This window comes from Mesoplodon mirus, assembly GCF_964341445.2.
Source record: "Mesoplodon mirus genome assembly, chromosome: 15".
Lineage (NCBI taxonomy): Eukaryota > Metazoa > Chordata > Mammalia > Artiodactyla > Ziphiidae > Mesoplodon > Mesoplodon mirus.
The window spans coordinates 59,488,112-59,508,801 of NC_138991.1; the positions used below are offsets into that span (position 1 = coordinate 59,488,112).

A 20,690-nucleotide genomic window follows, 5' to 3' on the forward strand; every position below is an offset into this window, starting at 1 on the left:
AACTTGTAGATTATACATCCCCAGGATGATATAGATACTGCTTGTGTGTATATAGGTGTATATGCACAGGTGCACGCACACACACATACACACCAAACACCCACATTGAGCCACCCTCATTGAGTGGCTGTCTTGGGATGGTCCCCAAAGAGGATGGCCAGAAGGTCAGCTTCTAGCTTGTAAGCTCTCCCCCATTTCCTGGCTGCTTCTCCAGTACCAAAGGATGAAAATCAGGTCATACCAACAGTTCAGGTTTCTCGACCATTAAAGTGGAAATGTTCCTTTAAATAAGACCTTTTCCCGTAAACGATAACGTCAAGTACGAAAGAAAGATACCCCTGTGTGAGCTGTTTCCTTCATTCAGCAGTTCCCAACTGGACTGTCTCCATGACATTCCAGTGGTACCAGTCAGCTCCCACACCTGCGAGACCAGTTCTTTCAGAGGGAGCAAACCCACTGAGAGAGGCTATTTTTGATGGTTCTTAAAAAAAAAAAAAAAAAAAAAAAAAAAAAGGCTTCTTCACAGCTTCACAAAATCAATCTCTCGATGCAGCAAATTTAAATGGTTTTATTCCTAAAGCCCTAGAGACAGGCTAATCACAAGAATGAGGGAAGAAGTCTTAAAAATAGCACCACCATTGTCCTTTCAAAATAGCAAATGATATTCTTCTAATGTCCTTAAACAGCTCTCGAAAAAAATTAAATAGTTTCCTCCAACTTGCAAAAGTTACAAAACAAAGTACACATGGAATATAAATTAAAAAAAAAAAAAGCCTTTAAAGGCAGCAGTGCTAGAACTCAGGATTAGAAGAAAGTTGGCCAACATCTTCTATAACTTTGCCCAGAATACATCAGTCCTGAGTGAAAGGGATCAGGCACATTTTTCTCTTAATGCACTTGACTTTGCACACATAGAAATAGTACCTGTAATGCTTTTCATACCAGAGCAGAAAGAGAGTTAGCTTATTTTTCCCCCAGCCTGGAGGTCAAACTACTGACATATTACAAGGATGACTGTAAAACATCTGAAATTACAGAATGATGAGCTCCCTAAAGTAGCAAAACCAGAGAGTATAATGAATTGATTTTTCTTTTTTTTTTTTTTTTACACTCATCTGGCATATCACAACACCATTTTGACTGTGGAAAAGAGAATACTGGCATTTTCTTTCTTCAATTCAATCAGCATTATCCTATTAGGTTAATACTAAACCTATTTAGGACGGAGAGGGTACAGACTGTCCAAGGAATAATAAAGGATTGCTTTGTGGGGAGGAAATGGTTACTATACCCAGGAGACTGGCTCTTGCTCCCTTAGGTAAAACCTGTTCTTCTTAGTAACCCTCCTGGATGTTGGCTTGTCCCAAATTGCCTGTGTACGAAAAGCTCTGGGGCTGAACCCGGGATCTCTCTGTGCTTGGTAATCAACTTCTCTCCAACCCCACTTTCACAGTCTGGGGATGTGAAGGCAGCTGAACATTCCTGGCGGACCGGAAACCAGGCAGAGTTATTGAACGTGTTTCACTTTCTAGTTCCTGATGTCAATATCCAAGTCTTTTGCAGCATCCTTCCCTGTTACCACAGTATCTGCTGCTGCTCTGCCAAATGCACTGCTTTCCTCCAGGGAGATTCTGATGGCTCTCTTGCATTTTCCGTCAATGCAGGTAGAAGGAGGATGCTTTAGCAACCTCGAAGCCCCAGGGGGCAAAGGGCTAGTTTGCATTCAAACGAAGCGTGGGCGTGTGTCAAAAACAGAAAGACACAGGGTTTATCAGTTTAACCACAGCCCTGGTAGGTTTGTTAAAACACAGATTGCTGGGCCCCAGTTTCTGAGGATCTGATTCAATAAGGTCTGGGTTGGACCCTGAGAATCTGCATTTCTAAATTCCCAGGTCGTGCTGATGCTGCCCGTCTGGATACTGCTCTTAGATGACCACTGGTACAGAAGATGTTTTGGAAGAGTTGGGCTTTTTTTTTTTTTCTACTAACCTATTTCCATTTTGAAGTTGCTGGAGTTTGACCATATAACCTCTGATTTTTACAAACACTGTTAGCTCTAAGAAAATCTACTTAAAAATTGCTTTCCCAGAAAAAAAAAAAAGCTAACTAAAAGCAACGGCAAATTGCAAAATGTGGGTGGGTACACAGACTAATGGATCAAGTTTTATTCAAAAGGTTGGTGTATATGAGATTTTCTCCCCTACAACCCAGGAAAAGAACTGCACTTTATTAATACAGAATAATCACATATTTACCTGCTCATGAGACTATCAACTCACTTTTTAATATAAAGAACATAATTATCACTGAAAAACAAAAATGTAGCAACAATATTATTTTTTTAAGCATGGGTAGTTTTCCTCTGGAAAATTGATATATAGACATCTACAGATATATATAAAACAGCAATTTAAAATTACCCCCTCATACATTTTAAACTGAATCCAATGTAGTCCCCACCATTTTGGAAACGGGAGGTGGTCCCTAAAGGAATTCCCACGGAAGTGTATTTTCACAACGTACTGATTAAAACAGTGCAGTTGTTTCCCCGTATTTATAACAAGCGTTTCAACATAAGCTAAACAATTCTAAAGTGAATGAAGTTGCTTACCTTTGAGCCTCGCTCATTAAAAATAATTTCAACATCTAAGATTTTACCAAATTGCTGCAAAGAAATAGAAATATTTTATAAGCAAGAAGAGAAACACACTGAATCATATTATGCACATGGGTAATTGTGTCCCAAGTCAGAATTTGTTTTCTCTTTTAATATCAAGGATATACATTTTATGTTGTTCTTTCATTAAACGATGCACTTGAACCAAGAGAAAATACAACCGCATGTATTATTTCCAAATTATGGCATGTGCCATCATATAAGCTATCAGAATAGGGGCCCAGTACCAAGTATGTAACCAAGAGGTTAATTCTACTTTTCTTTCTTGATATGTGAGTGATTGCCTTCCCAGGCACTGAGCAGCAAAGATTAAAAACAGGTAGTATATACAAGGGCTGTTCTAGGCTACGTCACTAGCCACTGGGCAAAGCACGCTTGGGGAAGTGGGATTTTGATAGTAAAATATCTGACTAGAATGGGATGTTGAGGATTTTGGACCTTGGTTCTGCAAAAGCCAGGAGTAGCCAGGCTATAAAAGAGAAGTAAAGATAAAAGGAAGATCCACTACACAGACACCCATCACAAGCAAGAAACCAGCATAGTTGTGGTCTATCCTCAGGCTGAAATGTACTTCTTTCAAGATGATTCTCCATGTTGTTAAACAAACAGATTTTATACAATTAGCATGAATAGGCTTTATAAAAAGTGGAAGAAACTCAACATATTCGAATCTAGAAACAAATTTTCAGATGACAAATACATTAGGTAGCCTGATAAAATACAGATGCTTAGTTAAATTTAAATGTCAGATTTTTCAGGATAAGTGTACCCCACACAATATTTGGGACATACTTATACTTAATAAAATATTTGTTATCTGAAATTCAAATTTCTGATATTGTGTTTTGTATTTTGTAACTTACTATGACTAGTAACAGACTACCCAGTAGTCCTAGTGACAAACGCACATCAGTCTGTAATTCATACTTAAAACATGGGAACATGGACCCTGCTCCAAAAGCATTTGATAATTCAAAATCATTTTCCCTGATGCTGGAATCCTTTCTGTTTCTTACATCGCATGAAGTCGAATGGGCATTTTTTGAGTGTGGTCTGTTCTACATGAGTACACGTGGGAGACAGTAGTGCAAATGTGTGTGACAAGGCCCAGGGGAAAATCAGATAGAAATTTTACCCTGACGCAGAATGAGAGCAAATGCCTGTTTCAGTGATTAAGAAACAAACAGAACAACAAAAAGTAAAATTTCCATCCTCTTTTTCCCTGATTTTGAGCTTTCCTATTGCTCCATTTGCTTTTGCAGCCTGAATTTTTATTGCATCTTTTATAACCCTAGGAGATTCTGTATTCTGTCTCTCTCCACTGGGTGGAAAGCCTTAATTAAGCAGCCTCTGTGTAGCAGAGGATGGAGCCATGGGGAGGGAGGGGCAGGAGAGAAAGGGAATAATTAGATACAGAGAATTAGGGGCAGCTTGACTGACCCATGTGCACCACTCACAGAATACTGGGAGGCCCGGAGAGTAAGTGTCAAGAAGGTCTTACTGAGATTCAAAAAAAAAAAAAAAGAAACAAAAAAATTTGGAAGATACAGAGGCTATCCTCTGGAATGTACAAATAAATCTACATTACTCAGAAAGACAGAAAAACATATGTATGCTCCAGTCAAATATAAATAGCTCAAAATCTTGAAATGAAAGTAGTTTTGACTATGAGAAAAAAAAAACCCAAAGCTATGTCATCTTGGGCCACAGAAATGTGCCCATCCCTCAGGATATGTACTCGTCCAGGGGATTACAGACTTGAATTCTTCTTGTGGAGCAGAAGTGCTTCTCTACTTCAGAGAGAAGTAGAAGGATAGGAAGAAATCAAGAAGAGAAGCCTCAACCAGGAGAGAAGATGGAAGGTCTACATCGCTAGCATGCCGTATGGAAATATCAAGAAACACGCAGCTAACTCACCCTGTAATTTGTGGACACTAAACTATTCTTTTGGTCAAGAGAAGATTCTTCTACTGCATTTTCCGTGCCCCAGATTTGGGCAGAGAAAATCGTTGAAAATAGAAGATAATTTTCAGATTTGGGAAATGCAGATTTGCCATTGAAAGGTGAAGTCAATTTCATAGTTAAAAAGTCCTCCAGCTTTGTGAACTCCTCAGAAGCCATAATTCTGATATAACCTCCTTAGAATATTCAGTCTAGACAGATGCTATCATGTTTATTTCAGGCCTAAGGGGCTGGAAGCACACATATTTATGGATAGAGAAGCTTGAAAAGGACTTCCTCTAAAACCACGAAGCAAATGTCATCCATGGAACATTCTCTAAGCAGTCAACACAAAAACACTTCCTTTAAAATAAGATCTGGTTGAGACAGAACCAATCAAAAAGTAATCTTCACATGTATCATTCCCTAAATGGAACAATGGCCCCATATGCCCTGAAATGGTCCCCACTGTTTGCCTCTTTGGCAGTTGCCACTGGGTGGAAGATCCTCAAAGCCAGTGAAACAAGCCAGAAGAAGAATGCTGCTGATGTAAGCCCCGTTCCTAAGGCAGTTGTGTACTATATTTATAGTATCAACAGTTTAATTGGGAAGTTTGGTACTAATGATGTAAACACAGCTGGCACATTTTCAATTTAAATAGACACAACTCATTCGCAGACATAACTAGGATTTGTTTGCTCAACACCGACATTCAGCCGTGTTCAACAACATCTCAGAATCCAGGCGAGGTGTTTCAATAGCTGTGTCAAGGATAAAACCAGGAGCTTATAGGCACACACCTGGGCAAATAGGTACCACCCATTTTTAGATATTCTCAGATCAAATAATATTTCTCTGAAAACCTCTGAAAAGTGTTCAATGGATACAGTATAAAACATGAAAGTAAAGCTTAGTTCAAAGAGTGTGCATGGAGGCTAAGAAAAGGCATCATCCCAGTTTTCTTAGGGTCGGCTTCATGTTTTGGATGCAGAATAGAAGGCAACATGCCATGTCCGAAAGCATCTCTATTTTGTTATACATCAACGGTGATCGTGAAAGCTTCTTTTCTTTTCTAATGAAAGCTTCTTTTGCATGTTCTGAAAGTCATGTAATCTGTGTCTGGTGACAATAGAGAATTCAGTGGATCATATTCATGCCCCAAAGGCCTGTATTTTGATAACGAAAGCAAGGCTGTGACCTTGACAAGGGAGTGGTAAAATCTGAAGCCAGTACTCACTGAATAGCTGTTTATGAAGGCAATTCTAGATTGAAATGCCTTGTATCAGAGGTCTGGATCTATAATAACCACCTCTCTCACACCGCAAATGCTTACTATTAAATATTAGGTTAAATTGAGCTTTTATTCAAGAGCAAGGCATTGTGATTAATTTGGTGGAAATCCATACATTGCTTTCATGGGTTCATTGAAAATTCAAATGGAAAGGAAACGCATGCTCTGACATGATCAAGAAGTAGGTGGCTGGGGCCAGAACCAACATCCCTTCCAGTGAAACATCCAGAACCAAGGCCCCTGATAATATAAGAGATCCCATTCACTCACACGTCAACTGGTGTTTTAAAAAGACTCTGGCTTCTGCTATGGATGTTGTGGCTACATCATTTTTTGACCAAGGAAAGTTCCATCTAAAAAAGAAAAAAAAAAAAAACCCAGGAAATCTAAGATGACCTGGATGATTTAATGCCAAACACTGGAACAAGTTTATCCGAAAGAGAAGGAAGTAAAGAATATAAAGCGAGGGGCTTCCCTGGTGGCGCAGTGGTTGAGAGTCCGCCTGCCGATGCAGGGGACACAGGTTCGTGCCCCGGTCCGGGAAGATCCCACATGCCGTGGAGCGGCTGGGCCCGTGAGCCATGGCCGCTGAGCCTGCGCGTCCAGAGCCTGTGCTCCGCAACGGGAGAGGCCACAACAGTGAGAGGCCCACACACCGCAAAAAAAAAAAAAAAAAAAAAAAAAAAAGAATATAAAGCGAATTGTGAAAGAAGGGAAACCAGGATTCTGACAAAGAGACACTAAAGCCACACATTAAAAATAAAATGTTGAGGCACCTGCGGTAACCATTAGGCCTGCAGGGGTTGCAAGCTTCACGGCTGAATTATTCATGGTTACAGAAGTTGTTCTGAACACTGCCAGATTTTAGGCAGTTTGAAAAAGGAGGCTGTTTTGCCATTGGGTTTTGGTTTTGGTTTTGTTTTGAAATCCCCATGGCCATACTGAACAAAAGAAACCAAGAAGAAAAATGCAAAAATCTTTGTGAAGGTTTTTCTCTGCCATCTCACTCCTTATAGCCCCAGCCAGAGTGAAGGGACCAGGGCAAAACATAGCAACAAAAGGAGAGATGACATCTCATGTCTCAATGACTTGGAAAACACCTGATTGGGATTAAAATGTGATTTCTTAGAGTGACTATGAACTGAAAGAGGAAATCATGTTTAATTCTCTCAATTGGAGTGGAGGAACCAATCAGAATGTTTACAGATGCCTTTTCATGTGATTCATGCCACTAAATGTATCACATAACCACATGGGTTTGCCGCCACCCAGGTTTGGCCAGGAAGGATAGATTTTTGCAGTATTAAAATTCCATAGCTTCAGAATGGTGGTTGTAAACCAAGGAGGTCTCAGAGTTATTGCAGAGTCCAGGAATCCATAGGTCCCCGATGATTTTTATGGACAAAACCCAAGAAAAAATCTTGCATACTTTAAAAATTGGACAGAGGCAGTTTGTGATGAACTGAATTAATTTCAGAATTACTGAATGCTGCATTTTCTGAATAGATAGATAGATCCTAAGTGTAGCTATCATCTTGTCAAATCGACATCTTGTCAGTTGCTTGAAAATTTTGACTTACAAAACGTAGCTCTGAAACTAGTAGATTTTGATCAAGGTTTGACAACTGGTAGCACGATCCATCTTTTGGCAAGACTTTGCTCTATGCCACCTGTTCTGCCCCGATAAGAATAGAGAGGCTCAGATATTCACACAAGCAGAATCTCTTCTTCGGAGTCTAGCTGTGAATATTTTGAATAGCTTAGCAGTGTAGCCCTCTGGTAACTTTCAAGATAACAAAGAAGACCAGCGAGGACAGAGCATCCTCAGGGGTGGGAGTTAGGGTGTGTTGCAATGAGTGGCACCAGAAAAGAGCACAGGATGGTCATTAAGAGGACCAAATTCAAAGCCAGCATCCCAGTGGCACTTGATGAATTAAGACACATTGAAGAGCAAGACAACTTCTGAACCTGACGTGGCAAAAGGGATCTAATTCTTCTGGCTGTGGATCATTCAAACCTGGTCTCACTGCTTTACACACACTTAACCTTGGCTTTAACTTTGAATGTTCTGCACTTTTCAAAGTCATCTTTGACCTGAAAGTGCCCGAGGGTATCTCTGCTCTGCAAGAGTTAGAGGGCTCAACTCAAGGTTATTACCAAATGAGAGAGATAAAAGAGCAGAAGTTGACCTTTTCCACTGAAATGTCAGGATTCAAGCCTGGGTATCTTAAATATGAGGACGCTTCTTTTGCTTTTGTGTCAGATGCATACTTGATAAACATCATGCATGTTAAAGAAAATGTTCATGCTAACCCCACCACTGTGGAGTGATGACACAGAGTTCGCCTTTTCACCTGGGGAAGGAGATCTAGTTGGCTCAGAGCTAGGCATTAAAGTTGAACCTCTTCTTATTCCTTTTGTAATATCTGCATCCATCCAAAAAGCTTTTAGAAGGGGAATCTCTAGGCCACCAACCTCTACTCTAAGTCATATGTTAAAGACGTAGTTTTGTTCATTGAATCCACAGACATTTCCCACCAATGCTGGGCTGTCATAGACAAATAGACTGACTGCATTTGCAAAAATGAATACTATCCAAGTCCTGTCATAGCTTTGTCCTTTGATGGAACACTGAGTCCAAAGGAATGGCAAACTCATCCCTTCCCAAGGAGGATGGTGCAAATATCGTCCAGGAAAAGAATCAGGGTCACAGTGTCCCATGAGCAAGCAACCCTATCATTTCTTTTCTCTGGGTTGGTGGTAGCTTCTGCCCTGCTCTGTGTTCCACCGTGGTGCCTGGGCAAGGCTGTCATTTGTGGCATATGACATCAGAATCAAAATCTCTGAATCCTCACCACAGATTCTGGGAGAACGTACATTGCAGGATGCATGTCAGACTCAGAAATCTGTAGTGGTTTTGTTTTGTTTTGTTTTGTTTTAGTGAAGCTTTATGCAGAACTAATTATTCTCAACTTCCTCTGAAATCTAGATGCTCAGTGCCTGGGAAAGAGTAAGGTCTGCAGAAATATGTCATGAGTCACTCTTCCCAAAAATTTGGCAATTGCAATAGCAAGAAAAACCAAGGTGGATCATCATGGTTATTTTAATCATGACATGAGGTCCCAGGCCACTTGATGGGGGATCATCAATGGGCTTGTTGCAACCATGTGTTATCTGGGAGCCCATTTTCCATTTGACATTCAAATTGCTAATTAGAAGAAGTACCATTGGTCCAAGTGGAAACCTGGTGAACATATGCAAAGAAATTTATACTAAAATCGTAGAGATCCTGGCCCCAAGATACCCACAGACTAGGATCTAAAATGCCTTTTTCTCCCCAGCCATGTAAACACCTCACCTTCGTATTATGAATACCAAGAACTTACATGAGGAGGGAAGGGCTCTGGGGATCCCAGAGCGGGCACTGCAGAGGAGAAAGGCAGTACTTACGCCAAACATTTGTCGGAGATCGGGATCCCGGAACCTGAAGGGGATGTTGGAGACATGCAGCCTCTTGGGCTGGGACTTGTTTTCCGTATTTTCGGAAGGTTGTGTCTGGGGCTGACCATCCGTGGGCGCCGCATCATCTGTCTGCTAAAAGAACAAGAGGAAAGCAAAGAGGCTCTGAGTGGACCCGAATGTTCTTTCCAGTGTGCTTTTGCTTCCCCTAAATGGTAGGAAAATGCCAGAACAAAGGAATAAGGACAGGAAGAAACTGCTGAGTCATTCATTCATGCATCCAACAAATATTTATTGAACATCCACTGAGCGCCCATCACAGATCCAGGATTCAGCAGCGAGCAAAACAACAAAGATCGTTACTGTCATGGATCCTAATTCACACAGGGGAAGACAGACAATAAACTCATTAAGGAAATACAGAGCTGGCAGAAGGAGATAAGTACTATGGGGATAAAGCAAGCGGAGGGGCTCGCTGGTACTGGGGTGCAGCAAATTCTAATAGATAATTAGAGAAAACCTCATCTAGAAAAGGAGAATACTCATTAAAGGTATCCCTTCATCGAGGCTGTTCAAAAATCTGAAAATACGCCTGCATAATTGTTGAGGCCATACAGATAAAAATATTAGTAAATCTCCTAAAACATTTGAAGAGGCTGTTTGGTGTTCTGAAGTCCAGGTAACCATCTGCCAGACTTAAATTTTATTTTTTACGGTTTTCATTTTTCATTTCTTGATTGTGCAGACCTGTGTTGTTCATTATGGTTGACCCCATGTGGCTCTTTAAAGTGAAATGGACTAAGATTAAGTAAAATGGGAAATGCTAGCCACATTTAGCATGCTCAGTAGCCACATGTGGCTGGTGGCTTCCATGTCGGACAATGAAGATATAGAACATCTATATCTAGCAGGTTCTGTTGGCCTAAGTTGGTGTAGATAATGTTACATTATTAGCATAACTCATTACTCTGCCTCCCACTCTACCCCATCCCCCAAGTAAAAGCCTGGACAGTATGATATTACATTGACACTCCTATACAGGCAGGAACCAGGAGAAAAGCCACTTTAACATTTGAGTTAATCATATAGGCCATTCCCATACTCTCGGTTCTAGGGTTTTAACATTTCAGAGATGCTTCATTTCTAGATACTTTCTCTGCAATTAGCAGGTACTGCCTCTAGGTGGCAGTAGATACCACCTACATCAGATAACAGGCTTCCCTAAGACAATGATGGAAAGCCCATGCAAGAAGCCCATCAAATTTACCAGCAAGGGATTGGCCCCACCTACTTATAAGCAATTTAGAAGCATTTACCTGGGACAAAACTATCAATGCAGGCAGCTAGGTGTAAAATAATAAAGACAATCTTACCAACTGACATATGTATATATAAAGCCCAAATAACATGGGCATAATTAGTGACTTTCTCGTCAACCCTTGTATTTATTGACAGATTTCACTGGCAACTCCTTCCTAACACACCCTAAATTGTATCTGGAAGTCAAGACCTTCCGGTGGTTGCCATACTACTCTTCCAAGCTCCTTTGGTATTCAAAGACCTACCAGCTAACTTTCTTCAACTTTCAAGGGCCCCGTCATGAAGATAAAGTACCTGGTCATTTTGCCAATGCTGTTGGATTGAATAAAGAGGATTGTGATCGTTTTCTAATCTGGAAAATGAGCAATAACAACGGTGCACACCTTATAAGATTCTGTGATGACTGAACACGGTAACACATGATGCCGACTTGGCAGAGTTCTCGGCACACAATACAGTCAATAAATGGGAAGTAAGGCAATTTTTAGACTGGTGGTGATTTTTACAAAAATGTCAAAGGACACGTGCAAAAAGCCTCTCAGGAAACATGAAGGAAAGGTTCTCATATGCTTATTAAACACATCTTTCCTGAGCAAGTACTATCCCCTGGACACTTAAGTTCGTCCTCCAAAGCATATGCAGTCCCCAGTTTAGTGGAAGAGAAAGAGGTAGAAAAAGACAATTGTAATACAGACTATTGAGAGCAGGGGTCAGAATGAATCACAGGGGGCTGAGTAAACTTAAATCAGGGACACACCACAGGCTTGCCAATTCTGGAGGTTACATTTTCAGTGGGAGATGTTTAAGAGAAAAGGTAAAGGGGACTAACGCTGTACCAGCAGAGGACAAAGCATGTGGCAGGATGCAGAGAGGTGAATCGTGTTCTGGATTCGGGGGACTACATGTGGACATTCGTGTCACTAGTTGGAGGGTGTGTGTATGAAGGAAGGGTGGGAGAATACACTGTAGAGGGAGGCAGGGGTTGGACCATGAAGAATCCTGGGTGCAGACCAAGTGGATACATTTCATCCTAAAAACTAGGAGGAGACACTTAAGGATCATAGCAGGGGTGTGACATGGGCAGCATGAGACACAAGCTGTGTCATGGGAGATGAATGATAAATGTCTCTTTCCTGGCTGGTTGACTCCCCAACTGAATGGGTGAATGCATTACGAGTATATGAAGAAATGAATGAATGAAGGAGTGAACCATCAGCTTTGCCACCTTCAAGTGACAGTCGAAGAACAATATTATAACACTGAGACCCAGAGCAGGGACTGTATTTTCTCTGCTGGTAATATGAAGTCTGGCGACATACCCAGGAGATAGATGGAAACGACTTTGCATCATGAGATTGTCACTTTCAGAGGGGTCAGGGGTCTTAACTACACCAACAAAAGACTTCTCTAAGTTTGCAGAAGCAGCAGCTCAGCCCCCATGCTTTCAAGCCCACTTTTTCCCTCCTGTTAGAAGTTGCTGTTCAAATGCAAATTAAAACCAGCTCTTTCTCCTCCCAAGAAGGAAACTTAGATTTGGATTTGTGTATATCTGCTGGATATTTCAGCTTAATAAACCTAATTAGGAATTACAGAGATTATGATTAAACATATTAAATGATTAATAGCATTATGCTGCTCATGTGAAAATGAAAATTAATCATCTTTAGTCCAACAGGACTTTGGAGAAATCTTTGCATTGTCTCCTTTGATAAAAACATACACCGCTCAATTAATCATTGTGTAGCATGTGCAAATATACAAATGCTCATAAATGGTTGTGTCAGAATACCTGTGTGTTAAAAGTAATTTCAAAGATAACACGGAAAAAGAAAAACTCAACCAAAAATACTTCAGACATCATAGGGGAATGGAAAGGGAAGGGAAGAGGAGGAATATCAGGATCCAGAGGTTGAAAAAGAAAAATAGAAAAAAAAAAAAACCTTTTAGATTGAGCATGCCTGCTTCTGTGGTGTGATGTAACCCAAGATGGGGCTTTGATGAGGACCCAGTGCAGTAGGAGGTGAACCAAAAAAGCTATGACAGAGCCTCAATCACGCTAGGAGTCAGAGCTACAGGAATGACCCTTACTGACCCACATCTTGAGTATTTCAGGCTGTGAGATTTCCTTTTTGTTGGGAACGTTCAGAAAAAAACATATTCAGAACATATTCAGTGTTTTATATTCCTCTATTAGTTTCCTAAGGAATTACCAAAACCCTGGTGACTTAAAGCAACAGAAATTGATTCTCTCCCAGTTGTAAGGGCCAGAAATGTACAATAAAGGTGCCATTGGGATCACGCTCCAGCTGGAGGCTTCCAGGGGAAATCCTTCCTTGTTCTTCCAGCTGCTGGTGCCTCTTGGCTCAGCGGAGCTGCATTGCTCCCATCTCTCATCTTCGTTTGGCCTTCTTCCCTCTGCATGTCTGAGACTCATCTCCCTCTGCCTTTTTCTTCTTACAAGGACATTAGTCATTGGATTTAGAGCTCACCCTAAATTGAGTATGATCTGGTCTTGGAATCCTTAACTTAATTACATCTGCAAAGACCTGTTTTTTTTTTTTTTTCCAAATAAGGTCACATTCCCAGGTTTACGAAGATCAGAACATAGACATATTTTTTGAAGGCCATCATTCAACTCACCAAGACCCCTGCTAAGCAAACATACCAGAAATCCCTGGAGAATGAGTAATTGTTATCAAGGGTTATCAAGGTGTGGTTGTACTTTTTACCAGTTCTGGAGGCATGGGGCTCTCAAAAGGGTTGGCCTCAACCCAGGTTCAGAAGAAGGGAGAATGTCCCCATTAGAGGTGCCCCCAGGCTCTCATCTATCACACTGGTCACTCTGGTGAGTTCCCTAAAATGAGAAGAGACTTGAGTCTTCCCTTCAAACGCAGGGCTTCAAGACCCCCTTTCTGCACCTACTCCTGGATGCACTGACATGCTTCAGCTGGGCTGAGAAGCGTTCCTTCAGCCTCCAGAAAGGCCACCAGCACTTGCAAGATGAAGACCTGCCTGCAGGTTCCCTGCACAGATGGATAAGCATCCCTGAGAGCTCCACTGAAGCTTATGGCAAAAGCACAGGGCACAATGTCTAAAGAGAAAAATAATGTGAAAAAGCTACACAACTTACTAAAAGAAAGAAACATCTAGAATGTGTCTTTCTGAAAGGCAGTGTCTACCTGGTTTGCAGTTACATTCCCCAAGGCTTGTGCATGTCAAGGCTTAGTGGGAATTAATCGTTGAAAGAAGAACTCTTGATTTATCCATGTCTGATGTTTTTCTTTTGAAAGTCATTTTGGCTCTAAAGTGGGAAGCAACTGAATTAGAAATGTACCTTGTAAGCTGCATTTGGAAGATCAGAAGGTGGAACATAAAAACGAAGCAAATTCATACTGGTCCACTCGCTCAGAGATTGAAGGAAAATTGAGACAAGTAAGGATGTGAGAGCTGTGAGCAGAATGGCCAGGGCACCATCCATCTCAGAACCCTCCCATCCAGACCCTTACCGTGGTCTAGGAGATACAGCCCTAACCCCCTTGCTTCCTACTGCTCCCCTGTCTTGTTCACGGGCCTCTTTGCTCTCCCTTCAACATACTCAACACACGCCTCCTTAGTCTTTGCACCTGTTTGTTAGTCCCTTTGCCTGGGTATTTCTCTCCCCAGTCGCCTGTGTAGCTTGATCCCTCTTGCCAGTCAGGTCTCTGCCCACATATCACCGATTGGAGAAGTCTTCCCTGGCCCCATCATCTACAACAGCCACAACACAGAAAACTAAAAATAGAATTACCATATGATCCAACAGTTCCACTCCTGGGCATATACCCAGACAAAACTCTAATCCAAAAAGATACATGCACGTCTATGTTCATAGCAGCACTATTCACCATAGCCAAGACATGGAAACAACCTAAATGTACATCAATAGATGAACAGATAAAGAAGATGTGGTATATATATATATATATATATATATATATATATATATATATATACACACACACACAATGGAATACTACTCAGCCATAAAAAAGAATGAAATAATACTATTTGCAGCAACATGGATGGAAATAAAGATTATCATACTAAGTGAAGTTAGTCAGAAAGAGAAAGACAAATACCATATGATATCACTTATATATGGACTATAAAATATGACCCAAAGGAACTTATCTGTGAAACAGAAACAGACTCACAGACATAGAGAACAGACTTGTGGTTGCCAAGGGGAAGGGGGTTGGGGGAGGGATGAAGTGTGAGTTTGGGATTAGCAGATGCAAACTATTATATATAGAACGGATAAACAACAAGGTCCCACTGTATAGCACAGGGAACTATATTCAATATCCTGTGATAAACCATAATGGAAAAGAATATGAAAAATAATGTATATATATGTATAACTGAGTCACTTTACTGTATAGCAGAAATTAACACAACATTCTGGATCAACTACAATAAAACATTTATAAATAAATAAATAAATAAAACAGCTGCATCAGCATCTCCTCTGTTCATGCCTATAGATTTGTTTTTTCACAGCACACCTCACTTCTTACCTTTATATGTTTCTGTTCATTTCTATAGTCTGTCTTCTCCACCAGAATGCACAGTCCATGAGAGTAGAGACCGTAGAGCTTCTATTCACTTTTTATCCCTAACCTCCTAGAACAGAGTTTCTCAATAACAGAAATGTTGACACTTGGGGCTGTATAATCCTTTGATGTGGTGGTCACCCCGTGCACCATAAGAGGGTCAGTAGCATCCCAGGCCTCCACCCGCTTGAGTTGAGACAGCTGAAAATATCTTCTGGGGTTCAAATGTCCCAGGGGGAGCAAAATTGCATGAATTGAAACCGTTGACCTAGCACAGGTGGTAAATGCTCAGTAAATATCTGTAACATAAATGAATAGGCCTGGTTTTGCCATGAGGGAGCTGCATGAATGCTAACTTCATGTCTCTGGGTCTTAGTTTGCATGTGCATAAAGAAAGAAATGTATATCTGTCCTGGATCCTTTAGAGTGAGGTCATGAATTCAAAGTCTCATGAATAAGCAGGGGATCATTACCATCCTTATTATGAAAAGGATTAATAACCATCAGCTTTTGTTCTTTATTTCTCAAGCCCACAGTTGCTGATGACTCTGCAATGCAGAGTCCTCCTCATCACGCAGGAAAAGGTGCAGGACCCTATGTGGATGCACCATCCATTAACCTCAAGAGGTGGATGTCCAGGTAGCTCTTGGCAAGAGGTTCCCAAATAAGCTCATTAGAACAGCAAAGCCAGCTTCTGCTCTGGCCCAGTTCGAAGGCCCTGTTAGGAGGCAGGATGAGTGTCACAGAACTTTCCCTAATAAACAAACTCCCCAGATATTGGCGCAGGTTATAAATGTTAAGAAAACACCACCAGCGCTTTAATCTCCTGAAGATCACTTAGTGCTTCCGCAAAAACCTTAATAAAGAACCGTGGGGCTCCCTCTGCTCTAATCTTTCCTAATTCAATGAATAGCTCTGAGCAACCTAAGGCTAATCCTGGTGAAATTGGATTTTGATATCGACCGATCCAGGGATGACTGCGGAAGAGAATACGCGTGGTTGTGCAGAAGTCTGCGCCTTTCAGATCCTGGCCCCGCCCCACGGTCTCCTCTCTCTAAGCCCACACACGCTCTGCTGAGTTCACCTGTGTACCATATTTTGGGGATGACCAGGTTGCAGAATCACAGGCCAAGGGCTTTTGCAGCTGGATATCTCTGAGTTCAAACTCTGTTCCATCATTTACTAGTCCAGCTCCTTAAATTCTTCTGAGACTCAGTTTCCTCGGCTGCAAGTAGGGATAAAAGAGTTGCCTGGAGTCCCAGGTCATTGGAAGTAACGTAGGTGACCATCACAAGGACGCATAAGTAAAATGTGGCAAAGCTGTCAGCAGAAATTTGAATTCAGAGAGAAAGGAGAGATTTGGAAGCAGAGCATGGAGTGTGTGTATGGGGGAGGGGGGACAATGATGATAAATAAACAGGAACTGTACCAAAGTATACTTGATGAAGGGAAGCAGAGGATGCCACTCGCAAACATGTCTTTTTGGCACAAGGATTATTGGGGGATGATTATTTCTGAGAAACAGCAGGCATAGGAAAAGCTATGAATATAGAGTAGAAGTTACCCTTTCTGTAAGAGACGTTTACATTTATAAAGGAACTCTCCATTTGTAAGGGTGTCTCCCTCTAGGTACAGGGAAGAGAAGGATAACTAAATCTCTAGACACTCTTAGCAATGGGAAGGTGACAACTTAAATCTGCATAACAACCACGCCCTTGTTCACTGAGTTTTTCCTCATAACCCCCAAGACTGGCTCCCATTCCCAACATCTCCTTTTGTCTTGAGCTGGAGATAGTATTTAAGGTGGTGGCTTGGACCATTTGGGGGCGTTGCTCAGGTTCCCTGGGTCTCTCCTACGTGCACAGGAGGTGTACATGTCATTATTATTATTAAACTTCTGTTTATTTTTCTCCTGTGAATCTTTCATTGTAGGGGGGTCTCAGCCAAGAACCTAGAAGGGTAAAAGTAAAATTATTTTTCCTGCCCTATGTGACAAAAATTAAAACGCATATGCTCACAACACAGCACTAACTCAAGGACGGTGATCAAGCACTTTAGGGCAGCCCTGTCCAACAAAATAAAACAGGAGCCACACATGTAATTTAAAAATTTCCAGAAGCCATTTGCCAAAAAAGTAAAAAGAAACACATGACGTTAATTTTAAGAACATATTTGTCTAACCCCATGAATAAAAATATTACTTCATTACATAAACAATGTAAGTGATATTTTACATTTTTTTAACTCAATCTTCTAAATCTTGTATATAATTTGTACTTAAGCTCATCATCTCAATATGGACACTAACTTTTCATTGGAAATGCCTGAGCTGTATTTAGGCTTTGCAAGATTGATGGTTGACTATTCAAGACTCTCAAAACATACCTAAATGGATTCAAATCACTGAATCAAGTATCAGTATTTGCATTAAATTACAGTTGAATCAAAATAAAGATTCAGTTCCACGGTCATACCATCCACATTTCAAGGGCTCAAGGGATACCCACGGCTGTCAGAGTAAGGGCCCCTTAGAAGCGTTAATATCCTAATCCCTAGAACCTGTGACTATATTACTTTATATGACAAAGGGTAATGAAGGCTACAGATGGATTTAACGTTGCTAATCAGCTGACCTTAAAGCAGGGAAATGATGCTGGATTACCTAGTGGGCCCAGGGTACCTACAAGGGTCTTAAAAGTGGAAGCAGGAAGCAGAACAGCCAGTGACAAGGCTCCACCCACCATTGCTGGCTTTGAAGTTGGAGGAAGCAGGTCATGAGGCAAAGAATGAGGGTGACCTCCAGGAGTCAGAAAAGGAAAGGAAAGGGACCCTATCCAGAGCCTACAGAAAAAAATGTAATCCCGAAGACACCTTGCTTTTAGCCTGGTGAGACCCATGCCAGACTTCTGACCCCAAACTGTAAGATAAATACATTTTTGTTGTTTAAATCACTGAGTTTGTGGTACTTTGTTAGGGCAGCAACAGAAATATAATGCATCCCCTACTTAAAAAGCATAGCTACATAACACTTCCATCATTGCCAGAAGTTCCACTGGACAACACTGCTTTAGAGCAATGGTGTCTTGGGGGGATGGGAGTGGAAATGGGTTTAAAAGGGAAGAAAGTAGGAAAAGAAAGAGAAAGAAAATGTCTTCTTAGGGCACTGGTGATGGGATGCTTCAAAAGGAGGAATGTGATAATTTGAGAGTCAACTCTCCGTGGCTGTGTTTTAAATAAAAATATTTTTAAAGCATGAAATACATTTGGGGTAATAGTAGCTTCCCCATGCAGTTGGTCCTACCAATGGCAGCTGTAACGTTTTTTGCTATCATTATCATTATTATTATTGTTACTGGGGCTATATCTCTTCACTCTGTAGATAAATGTTTCTTAACTTATTTCTGTGTTCTTAGACACACTAAGGGTTTTATGAAAGCTATGGACCTACTGCCTGGGGGGAAAATGCACATACACCTGAACTTTGCATACAATTTCAGAAGTTCACAAACACCCCGAAGGATACAGTTGACATCCATGGACCCTAGGTAAGGACCACTACTGTGTAAGGGCATTCACCTCCCCTCTATCCTGAGTTGAGGCATTGGATGCTGAGACCACCCAGGGCCACTTATAAGCTAAGTGTGGACCTGGCTAAAGGGTCTGAGATGGAGCATTGAAAATAGAACTGTGCTGAGATCCTACTGTGAGTTGGGTTTCCTTCTAGATGTTTTTCATACCTTATCCCACTGAATCATCATAAGGCCATGAGGCTCAGAGAGGTTAAGTGACCTGTCCAAAGTTGCACAGCTAGGAGATGGCAGAGCCAGAATTAAACCTAGGATATCTAATTTCATATCCTGGACTCTTTTGCCCCCTCCCCACCACGGCCTCTCAAGGTCAAGGTGAAGATGCTTTGGAAAGTCCAAAGACAGCCAATTCCTAGAAAGCAACTGCAAGGCACTCGTACAGAGGAATAAAGATTCAATGAAGTTGTAACTGCTTGGGCTTTAGGTCTGGGCTGGAACCCGAGTGATAAGCTCTGTGAATAGAGCCTTATCACAACCAACCAACCCAAAAGCAAACAAGACCAGTCTGCTTCAGATGCCTCCTCTGAGCTCCTAGACATCTTGTGTTCCTCTCTGTTCAGCCTTTATTAACCATAGCTTTTTTAAAAAAAAAATCAGGGCTTCCCTGGTGGCCCAGTGGTTGAGGGTCCACCTGCCGATTCAGGGGACACGAGTTCATGCCCCAGTCCGGGAAGATCCCACATGCCGCGGAGCGGCTGGGCCCGTGAACCATGGTCGCTGAACCTGTGTGTCCGGAGCCTGTGTTCTGCAACGGGAGAGGCCACAACAGTGAGAGGCCCACGTACCACAAAAAAAAAAAAAACCCAAAACAAACAAACAAACAAAAATCAGTTTACTTACCTCTCTGTCTTAATAGAATATTAACATCCCAAAGACACACACTATATCAAATGCATTTTTGAAGCCCTTTACCATATCACATGGCAGGTACTTAGCAAATCTTTATTGCCTCATTCCAGGAAACCTCTCTGGGTCCAGCTTCTTTCTCCATGAGCATCTCCCACTCTGCCAGGAAGGTATCAAAATCTAACACCCGAGACTCAACACTAAGGCAGTACGATCCCCTCCCCAACCCTGCCCCACTGCCCAGTCAGCCTACTGAATATTCAGCATCTTCCCTCTGCACAGGCCTGCTCTCCTCCACGCACAAAGCTCTTAACAGTGATAAATAAAAAATGTACTTTTGAATAGCCAGATGCTTCCCCCTCCTCCACCAGTCAAGTTGTTTCTCAGAGAGAAAAGCTTCTGAGTGTCTTCAAGGCATTATTTAAGTTGACAATATTATGTGAGCGATGGTTGAGTACCCACTGCGATGTACTTGGGACCGAGTTGATTTGTGTAACGAACACTTGCCCTGTCTCTTCTTGCAGCCTGAACAGCAGTCTTGATTTAGCCAGCACTGTCGGGCGCCAAGTGAATTTACAGGATCCACAGTCCCTCTCTCTCAGTCTGCAGAGAAGAGCAGGGGCAAAGCATGGACTGGCATAATTCAATACATTGTACTATAAGCTCCGAAAATAATATCACGGAGCTCTGCAATATACCTATTTGATTTGATTTGTAAACTTGATAAAAAAGCAATTGAGAAAACTTCAGGGGGAAAATATATATGTTCTAAGCAAAAATGTAACTATATTGAATGTGTACAAAGGACCAAAGAAAGGAGTGGGGAGGGGAGAACATCATGCATACTAAATCAACTTCCTACCCTTGCATTAGACAATATTGCACATTCTCCATTTAAAACGAAGCAAGATGGTGCAAAGTGATTTTCCATTAAAAATAATAATCATGGTAAGCTCGGGGAATGTGAATTAAAACCC

At 41.4% G+C, this 20,690-nt stretch overlaps 1 protein-coding gene across 2 annotated transcripts in view; it reads right to left on the reverse strand.

The window, feature by feature from the left end:
• The window catches only part of RBFOX1 (RNA binding fox-1 homolog 1), a gene marked incomplete at its 3' end in the record, with an annotated part of 186,291 nt that overhangs the window by 118,804 nt on the left and 46,797 nt on the right, over nt 1-20,690 (reverse strand). For both annotated transcript variants that reach the window (XM_082645489.1, XM_082645490.1), the window contains exons 3-4: nt 9,360-9,503; nt 2,612-2,665 (exon numbers count right to left, since the gene is read on the reverse strand). In XM_082645489.1, the coding sequence (XP_082501615.1) occupies nt 2,612-2,665; nt 9,360-9,503 (198 nt within the window). The remainder of the gene's footprint in view (nt 1-2,611; nt 2,666-9,359; nt 9,504-20,690) is intronic.